The sequence below is a fragment of the Otolemur garnettii genome, unplaced genomic scaffold (genome assembly GCF_000181295.1).
Source record: "Otolemur garnettii isolate 467f Iridium unplaced genomic scaffold, OtoGar3 scaffold00037, whole genome shotgun sequence".
NCBI classification, from domain to species: domain Eukaryota; kingdom Metazoa; phylum Chordata; class Mammalia; order Primates; family Galagidae; genus Otolemur; species Otolemur garnettii.
The window spans coordinates 1,373,755-1,383,796 of NW_003852432.1; the positions used below are offsets into that span (position 1 = coordinate 1,373,755).

At 39.2% G+C, this 10,042-nt stretch overlaps 1 protein-coding gene across 1 annotated transcript in view; it reads right to left on the minus strand.

Annotated features, from left to right (window-relative positions):
* Positions 1–10,042, minus strand: part of SND1 (staphylococcal nuclease and tudor domain containing 1) — a 458,234-nt gene that overhangs the window by 160,866 nt on the left and 287,326 nt on the right. Inside the window, exon 15 of the mRNA XM_012805151.2 lies at positions 3,755–3,896. Coding sequence (XP_012660605.1) covers positions 3,755–3,896 — 142 coding nt within the window. The remainder of the gene's footprint in view (positions 1–3,754; positions 3,897–10,042) is intronic.

Sequence of the window (10,042 nt, forward strand, 5' to 3'; positions counted from 1 at the left end):
ATAGCATTTTACCCATAGTAGAATTTCTTTCAAAATTGGGAGTCAATACTCTCAAACCCCCATCCACTGCTTTATCCACTCAGCTTATGTAATATTCTAAATACTTTGTTGTAGGAGAACTCTTACATGTTGTAGGTGGGAATGTAAATTCATATAGCCATTATAGAAAACAGTACAGAAATTCCTTAAGAAAAAAAAAAAAAACTAAAAAAACCGGAATAATTCCTTTGTTATTATTTCAACAATGTTTACGGCATCTTACCAGTTGTTTTCATCTCAAGAAATCAGTTTTTTGTTTATCCATAAGAAGCAACTCATCTGTTCAAGTTTAATCATGAGATTGCAATTCAATCACATCTTCAGGCTCCTAATTCTTCAGGCTTCTAATTCTACTCCTCTTTCTTTCTTTCTTTCTTTTTTTTTTTTTTAATGATATCTATGTACATTAATGCAATTCTGGGGTACAGTGTGGTGTTTTCATATAAATAACAATCTTTCTTTTTTTTTTTTGCTGTTTTTGGCCTGGGCTGGGTTTGAACCCACCACCTCCAGCATATGGGGCCAGTGCCCTACTCCTTTGAGCCATAGGCGCCACCCTCCTCTTTCTATTTCTGTAAAATCTGTTATTCCTTCTTCCTCTGAAGTCTTGAATCCTTCAAAGTCATCCTTAAAGGTGGGAAATCAACTTCCTCCAAGCCTCTATTAAGGCTGATATTATAAACTCCTCTCATGAATCACAAATGATCTTAATGACATCTAGAAGGGTGAATCCTTTCTAAGAGGCTTGGCAGCTATAGTCCTATGAGAATGTTATTCTTAAATAATAAGACTTTAAAGTCAAAATTAATCCTGATCTACGGGCTACAGAATGGATATTGTGTCAGCAGGGCTGAAAACAACATTAACCTCCTTGTGCATCTCCATTAAAGCTCTTGGGTTACCAGATACACTGTTGATGAGCTATAATATCTAGAAAGAGATCTTCTATGAGCAACAGGTCTCAACAATGGACTTCAAAGATTCTATAAACCATGCTGTAAACAGATGTGTTGTCATCCAGGCTTTGTTGTTTCATTTTATAAAGCCCAAACAGAATAGATTTAGAACCATTCTTAAGGGCCCTAGGATTTTCAGAATGGTCCATGGTCACTGACTTCAAATGAAGATTACCAGCTGCATCATCCCCTAACAAGAAAGTCAGCTTGTCCTTTGAAGCTTTGAAGCCAGACATTGGCTTCTCTTCTCTAGCTAGCTATGAATGTCCTAGAGGGTACCTGCTTCCAATAAAAGGCTGTTTTGTCTACATTGAAAATCTGAGTTTAATGTAGCCACCTTCATCAATGCACTTAGCTGGATCTTCTAGATACCTCACTACAACTTCTACATTAACATTTGCTACTTCACCGTGTACTTTTATGTTACAGAGATGGCTTCCTTCCTTAAATGTCATGAACCAACCACTGTTAGCTTCAAACTTCTCTTCTGGAATTTCTTCACCTCTTTTAGCCTTTATGAAATTAAAGAGAATTAGGGCTTTACTCTGGATCAGGCTTTGCCTTAAAAGGCAACATTATGGTTGATTTGATCTTCTATCCATATCACTGAAACTTTTGCCTTATTAGCTATAAGATAGTTTTGCTTACTTTCTTTTTCTTTTGAGATGGGGGTTTCACTATGTTGACCTTCTCATTTCAGCCTCTTTCTTTCTTTTCTTCTTTTTTTGTGATACAGAGTCTCAAGCTGTTGCCCTGGGTAGAGTGCTGTGACATCACAACTCACAGCAACCTCAAACTTTTGGGCTCAAGAGATTCTTTTTCTTTAGCCTCCCAAGTAGCTGGGACCACAGGTGCCCACCACAACAGCCTGCTATTTTGTTGTTGTTGTTGTCATCATAGTTGTCGTTGTTTTAGCGTGGCCGGCGCCCTACCCACTGAGCTACGGGCACCACCCATTTCAGCCTCTTTCAAGTGGCTGGGGTTATAAGCATGCACCACTGCACCAGGCTTTATTTTGCTTTCTGATAAGTGATAATTGCTTGGTTGGTGGAGCAGTTAGAACACACACAACATTTATTAAGTTTGCCATCTCATATGGCTGTGATTTGTGGTGTCCCAGAACAATTAATACAGTAATATCAAAGATCACTGATTATAGATCCCCATAACATATATAATAAAGTTTGAAATATTGTGAGAATTACCAAAATGTGACACAGAGGCATGAAGTGAGTTAGAAAAATAGTACCAATAGACTTGATTGACATAGGTTCTGACAACCTTCTGTTTGTAAACACTTTCGGCAAAGTGCAATAGAACAAGGTATGCCTGTACATCAAACCGTGTGACAGGATTTCAACACTAAGAAATTTCTCAAGTACAGAAACCTTAGCAAAAAGGTACAAATGGCTCCATGAAGGGACCCTTTTTCACCCTACTATGCTATCCCTTGGTTTTACTACAACTCACATTTGCAGAAAAACCACAGCTTTTCAATAAGGAGAGGATTTGTTGTGGTCCTTCTTTTCAATGGCTACCCCTGAGCTTGCTGTCACACTTCAATTAGTCCCTTCAGAAAGCCCACAGAGCTGTGCGGTGATCAAGTTCATAAGAGTGTGCAAGAGAACTTCAATTTGAAGTGACAGCCTAGCAGCAGCAGCAGCGAGCTTTATAGTCATGTATTCAGGGAGTGATTTATCTCACATAACCCAATCCATTTAGTTGGGGCCTGAGGGAGACCCTTATCTAGACAAGAAACTACCAGTGCCTTCTAGGAAAAGGAGGCCAAGGCAATCAGGCAAAAGACAGCAAGCATGGCTCCTGTTTCTCTTTCCCCATAGCAAATTCTATTCAAGAACTCAACATAAGAAGTGCTGAGGCAACAGAAAAGGCAATGTGCATCTGGGGACCACAATGGAATATGTCCTTTGTGAATGAATGAATATTTGTGTGTGTAGGGCTGAGCTGGGGGTGTGTGGAAGTGAAATGACAGCTTCCCCTCAAAGACCACAGTCTCTGTGAAGTATTGAGTGGAAATAAATAACTATTATTTGCCAGGGGCAAAGAAATGAAGCAGTTTCTTTCTTGAATGCATAAATGTAAATTGCTCAAAGAACACAGTGCATACACAGCCTTGTGAAATATTAAGTTACTGGGAAAGACAGGATAAGAGAGACATACATTCAGTCAGCAAAGAAAGGAGCAAGGCTTGCCTTGGCATGTCAACCTTAGTGCAACAAGAAATACTATGACACAGGAGCCTATGAAAGTATCATCATGGCTGGGGTCTCATTAAGGATTATGATCCTAATGGCACTTGAAAAGAATAAAAGAGACAAATGGCACTGCTTAGGGAGCTACAAGGACAGGGTATCTCAGCTCCTCTGAGGCCTGTCCATGACTAATAAGCCAGGAATGGTTGCTCTCAAGTGGGTAATGCCAATTCTGAGAATTCCAACATTGAGATTTTTCTAAGTCTAGAGTTCCCTTTGCTTGAGGTATATCAGGTGACATGCTGCCTTTAAGCTGCTTTATTCCTTTGTCCTATGCTTTGTAAAAATGAGAAACAGGAAGAGGGTCCACTGCTGGCCCTGCAGTCACAGGTGATCCAATTTAGAAATTGTGGATTCATATCCCAACTAGAAAAGAATGCATCTCAGTGGGCTCTAGGGCCTATCTAAAACAGAAAAGGAGGGTGCATGGGATGACTTCTGAGCTCTAGGAAGAATATTTGAAGTAGCATTTAACATAAGACTTACCTGCAAGCAAGAAGGTGATAAGGCAAGTTTCCTTTGGCAAGTAGAGTTTGAGGCGAGAACCACTGAAGACATATTCCACCACAGCTTCAGAACGACCTGCCCGCTGAAGAAAAGGCAGGAATTGCTTTGCTTTTTGGGTATCCTAATGAAGAAAAAAAGAGAAGAATCATTAGAAAGTAATGGAATCCTAGTAAATGTTTCTTTCTCTCTGGTCTAGGACAAAAAGTCTGACAGACCACAGGAAGCTAAAGATGCCCATAAAATCAGGCATTTCTGAAACCATGACTGTGATCTCAATGGAAGACATATAATCAACAGTTTCCACAACATTCTCATTGACTGGATGCTTCCTTCTGTTCAGTTACTAAGTACTCAGTGAATGTACAAGTTAGGAGGGTTTTTGGAAAATGAGATGTTCATACCTTCTCTGGACAGGAGAAACAGCTCATCTTTCTTTAATAAAAATTGACATCAGGGGACCAGAATTAACTTTCTATGGAGGTACATTTGACCTCTAATTTTCATCTTAAAATAAAAGTGATACTTGGCTCATGTCATAAAGCTCCTAAAACTCTTCCCCAGGAAACCAAATGTAGTTCATCTTCAATCTTAAATGGGTTATGTAAAATTGAGAGCTCACTGTTTCTTAACCTTGAGAAGAGGTCAGCCTTCTTTGGGTACTACTATAGCAACTCCTGCACTATGTGCATTTTGGGAATGAGACGGCACCTGGGGCACACTGTTCCCATCCAGGGAAATCTATAACAGCAGGACGTGCTCCCATGGAGACAAACAGCACATCATGTCAGCATGAATAATTATAGAAACAATGAGAACACATAAAATGGCATAGCACTTTTTAAACTTTTTCCATGCATCAACACAAAGTCCATGCATTCTGTCCTCAAGAGTACCAAATCACGGACATTTCCAAACTCAGAACCCTCAGCCACATAGGAGCCAAGGGCCTTCAATCCTTTCAGCCTCTCTAGCTATTTAAACAGATGGTAGAGTAAGCAAACATCAAAATATCACATCGCATATACTGGGGGAATAGTCTCTGGATGTCAGAATTTAAGTTTTCAGCCCAGCTAGCAAAACTGTAAACTTCCTCTGAGGACAGCAAGTTCTACACACTTCCTGACTTCTGTGACACAAGCAGTCTGTACTCAGCCAAGCTCTTCCTTTCTGACTCTTCTCCTAGCAACAGAGCTATTGTATCTAAATTAATGCACATTAGATAATGAAAATTTAACAAGCCATCAAGTATTTCAAGAGTTTTCACAGCAACCAAAGGGGCTCCTCTCATTCAGAAGCAGCCGAGGTAGGCTGGGATGAAAACAATATTTATAGTAATGAGATTCATCCTTGCCATCAAACAGAGTCTCAGAGAAAAAGAGAGACAGTCATCCATTCTCAGTATCTTGAATGGCACAGTAGTAAAAGGTAAGGAAACAATGAGCTTTACTGGGTTGAAAACTTCCCCATTGAACACTTAAGCAACATACATTCTTCTATTCATATACAGCATTACAAATGTCTTTCTGGCAGTTGGCTGAAGTCCAGAATAGTCAAGCAAAACAAATGTCCATGGGAAAGAAAGCACTACCTGATTAAAATCCTTTTGCAACACTCGTTTAAATCTGGGACATTATTCATGAGCTGAGCCAGTAAGTCAACAACAATTATCAAATTGATTATTGCAAATCATGAAGTAAATGAATGTCTCTGAAGAGGAAAACCTTTTCCCTGAAGACTGGAGTAATCTCTACCTTTCAGAAATACTTTTGCTCATCACTGTCCTTCAGATATATTTACCTGAAAAAAATGCTTGTAAAAATAGCAGTAGCACACATGAATATCCATTTAATGTTTACGCTAACAGTATTAGTTATCATGATAGAACCAATTGCATCCCTTTTTGCTAAATATTACCTACTTTATAAAGACAGATACCTACCTAGACTAAGAATAATCAAGGAGAATCAAAGGACCCTTACTGTTATCCAGATAATAAAAATCAGCAGATGCTCTTGATCCTTCTAAGCCTCAATGCACAACTCAACAGCCCTATTCCAGAAATGACATATGTGAAGATAACAAAGAGAATGACACGTCATGGATTATGGCAAAGATTAGAAGTGAAAGGCCACTATGAAAATCCAAGGCATAAAAGCAAATGTTAAAAGCCTACCCAAACTGACCATGTTTATTTCTAGACAAAAAATTACACGACATGGAGTTCCCCATCTTCTTGAGTCAAGTGCCCCAAAGGCTTGGATAGGATGATATGCCTGTGGACCACATTAAGAGAAAAGATGAACATTTCATCCATGCTGACAGAATTTTAAGTTCTTATTAAGTCAAATGATTAAAAGTAACTGAAAGATGTTGGTTCTTTCAAATCTCAGTCACAGACACACAATGGTGTCTGTCTTTCCTTGTCATCTCAAGCACTTTTGACTTGGCATGTTCCTTTTTAGGAAAAAAAATTCTTAAAAATGTTAAGAAAAGACTGGGAAGAAAGATTGGCAAGCTTCCTTAGGTGATACTTAGTTAAGGAAATTATTTATTTTAGGCATTCTGATTATATCATTATAAAATTCACTGAATGTGGTTAAGTAATTTGCCTCCCAAAGAGCCTGTGCAAGTATGGTAATGTGCTTAAGTTTCTTTTACTCATTTCTACAGTTAAAGGAGAAAGGTAAATGGAAGGAAAATAAACCAGGCATGGTGGCATGCACCTGTGGTCCCAGCTACTTGGAAGGCTCAGCTAGGAAGATCCCTTGAGCCCAGGAGTTTGAGGTCAGCCTGCAAAGCACAATGAGACCTCAACTCCTAAAAAAATGTAAGAAAGAGAAAACTTGATTATGAGGAGCAAGGTATATAACAGAGACCAGTTTAGGCCCTACTGAGAAGTTGAAAATGCCAGATGGATTTTACTGTGATAAAGCACAAAAGACATTAAGATGACGTTTCTAATTCTCTTCCAATAATCCTGAAGTAGGACTCAGTAAGATTTAGTGCAATTAAAGATTTCTTTAGAAAATTTTCACCCAAAATGTATTTTTAAAACCAAAGATTAGGCTTGGCACCCGTAGTACAGTGGTTATGGCGCCAGTCACAAACACTGAGGGTGGAGGGTTCGATCCTGGCCCAAGACAGCTAAATAACAATGACAACTGCAACAAAAAATAGCCAGGTGTTGTGGTGGGCGCTTATAGTCCCAGCTACTTGGGAGGATGAAGCAAGAGAATCACTTATGCCCAAGAGTTTGAGGTTGCTGTGAGCTGTGATGTGACAGCACTCTACTGAGGGTGACATACTGAGACTCTGTCTCAAAAATAAATAAATAAATAAATAAATAAATAAAAACAAAGATTAAAGACTTCGGACTTAAAGATAAAATAAATAAATAAAAACAAGGATTAGAGGCTTCAGATTTTAAGGTGCACTGTGATCACTTTTAAAGAAAGAACAACCTTGGTACTTGTTATACAGAATGCTCATTTCAAGGTAATATAAATATTTCTTTACATATCAAGATTTCTGCTTAGATATCTGCATGTACAGACTTTCACCCTCAGGTTTTTTTTATGTTGTAGCTGATTTACAGAAGGTCTGGGATTCTATTTGACACAGTTTTCTGGCATTATGTTGACTCATAGCTTTGAGAATTCAAGTAGATAAATTAAGTATGGTTTTCTGTTATCTATACTAATAGTCCCCTCCACTGATGTAAATAATCAGGGAGCAACTGTACTTAGGAGCAGAGGAGTCTTTTATTTTTTTGGCATTGCACTGGTAGTTTTCATATTACCTGTGCTCCAAAACAAACCACGTGTAAGTATTTTCCTGTACTTTTAGAGAAGCTCATTTAAGGTTGCGTTAGCTACATTTAACCTGCTATTGTGGGTGGCATATCTTTAAGGAATGTTTCTGGCTCTTCAATGCACCTTGAAATTGAGAAAGTAATGATGCAACAAATGTGCCTAGGGTGACTTCATTTCAAAGGATGTTAATACCTATATCTCAAACTTAGAGGAACAGGGTTTTAAGTGATCCCCCAGAAAGGCAGGACTATCCTTAGGTAGAAGCAAAGGTTATAAAAGTACATAATTATACATTCCCACTCTGCCCCCACTTCTGCCTGCCAAAAAAACTCATAATCAAGTTTTCTCTTATTTATATTTTTTTTAGGAGGGGAGCTCTCACTACCTGCCAGAAGTGGGGACAGAGTGGGAATGTATAATTATGGATCTTCTAAGCATGAGTACATTGGTCTATGCCTGTAAGAAATCCCCCTCAGCAGTAAGGTTGCAATTTATCTACACAAAGTACCTTGCAGTGTGTGTGAACACATGTTTAAAACAATTTATACAATGAATTACCAAGTTTGGGAGAGTGGGAAAGGTGAGCAAGTAAGAGGAGCAAGGGAAGCAGAATCCTAGAGCAGGCACAAGGAGAGGCGCTCTCATAGAACACAGCTTAGACAGGTCACCTGTATCCCAGAAGAGCAGGACTTCTAGAAATCAAAACACTGTGAATTCTAGACCAGAATTTCAGGCTGTCAATGTGCACCAGATGTTTGCAAAGTGAATTCTGTGATTTTTTTCAGTGAAATTTCCATATAGTAAGGTATGAAAGTAGAAAGGACTGGAGAGAGACAAAAATCACAGCACACAAACTGCATGGGGAAATGGGAATAGAGTAAACCTATTAGTTAACAATTAACCACTTAGGATTATCACGGGCAAGTCTCAAATGGAAACTGTTAATAATGAAGCTCACTAATTAGTCTCATCATCACAATCATTCTTTGATTAACATCATAGGAAAAAAGAACTAAAAAAAAAAAAAATATATATATATATATACAGAACTCATTGGGCAGTGCCTGTGGCTCAGTGAGTAGAGCACTGGCCTCATATACTGAGGGTGGTGGGTTTGAACCTGGCTCTGGCCAAACTCCAACAAAAAAATAGCCAGGTGCCTGTAGTCCTAGCCACTCAGGAAGCTGAGGCAAGAGAATCACCTAAGCCCAAAAGCTGGAGGTTGGCTGGAGGTTGTTGTGAGCTGTGACGCCACAGCACTCTACAGAGGGCGACAAAGTGAGATTCTGTCTCTAAAAAAAAAAAGAATTCATTCTGTTACTATGGGGGCACTCTACCAGCACATGAGAAAGCCAACTGTAGAGAAGCCCACCTACCATGACAAACCTTCCTGGAGTTATAACCATTTACTTATTGCCCACTCCAGAGATTTCTTCCCTGTGAAAGCTGACTGTATTGCTGGGTCCCACCAGGGCCAATCTGAGGATAAATGACTCCAGAGCACAATGCTATTTGGGTCCAATGAATCTTAATCTTGAAGTAGCAAAATCCTTGTGAACAAGAGAACAGATACAGATAAAGGACCATGGAGATTAGAACCATTTGCTAAGGATACTGAAGCAAATGTCCTCTCACATTTTAAGGTGCACTGTGATCATTCATTTCCATAGTTACCTATCTTTTCAGGGCTGCACAGACCAGGAGAATTACTTTTCAGTGATGTGGGAGACAATCATAACTAGATCCCCTACCAACAGGGCAAAAACATCATCTATCACTCCACATTCTCCTTTTCACATCTTGGGCTCTATGGCCTCAAATGACATTTTAATTCACAGAATGAGTTTGATTCTTTGTGAAGAGTCAGCTGTATAGCATGATAATCTCTTGAAATAAATGGGACCCTTGGTGGATGGAGTAGGGAGGACACCTGGGAATGCTCTAGCTCTAGTGTTACCAAAAGCCCTTGAACATGAGAAACCAACCTTCCCTGGCTGGTTGGTTTTCAAAGTTTCCTGGTGAGAGCTGTGGGCCTAGGGGAGAGCATAAACTTTAGTGAGTTTTAAGTTAATAGGAATGAATTAAAAATAGGAGAGAATCTAGAAAAAAAACACTGACCCAAAAAACTAAAAAAAGCACCCCAAAAATTACAACAGGGAAAAAGGTGCTAAAGCTACATCATCAATAATCTTTCATTTAGTGTTGTCTGTGGTTTATAATTTCTCACACTGTTTTGTTAGCTGGCACCATTACTTGCTCAGGGCTCCACCATGTTCAGAGGAGAAACCCAGTGCAGGCCCTGGACTCTGCTCCTGGGAACATGGATCAAGAGCACATTAGTCGTTTTTATTTAATTGATCCTGCCTACCATCTATTTCCTTTCTGCAATATGCAATATGGCGAAAAGAAACCAGAACTTGGCAAATGCTAAAAAAAGATGACACATCCTTGTGTT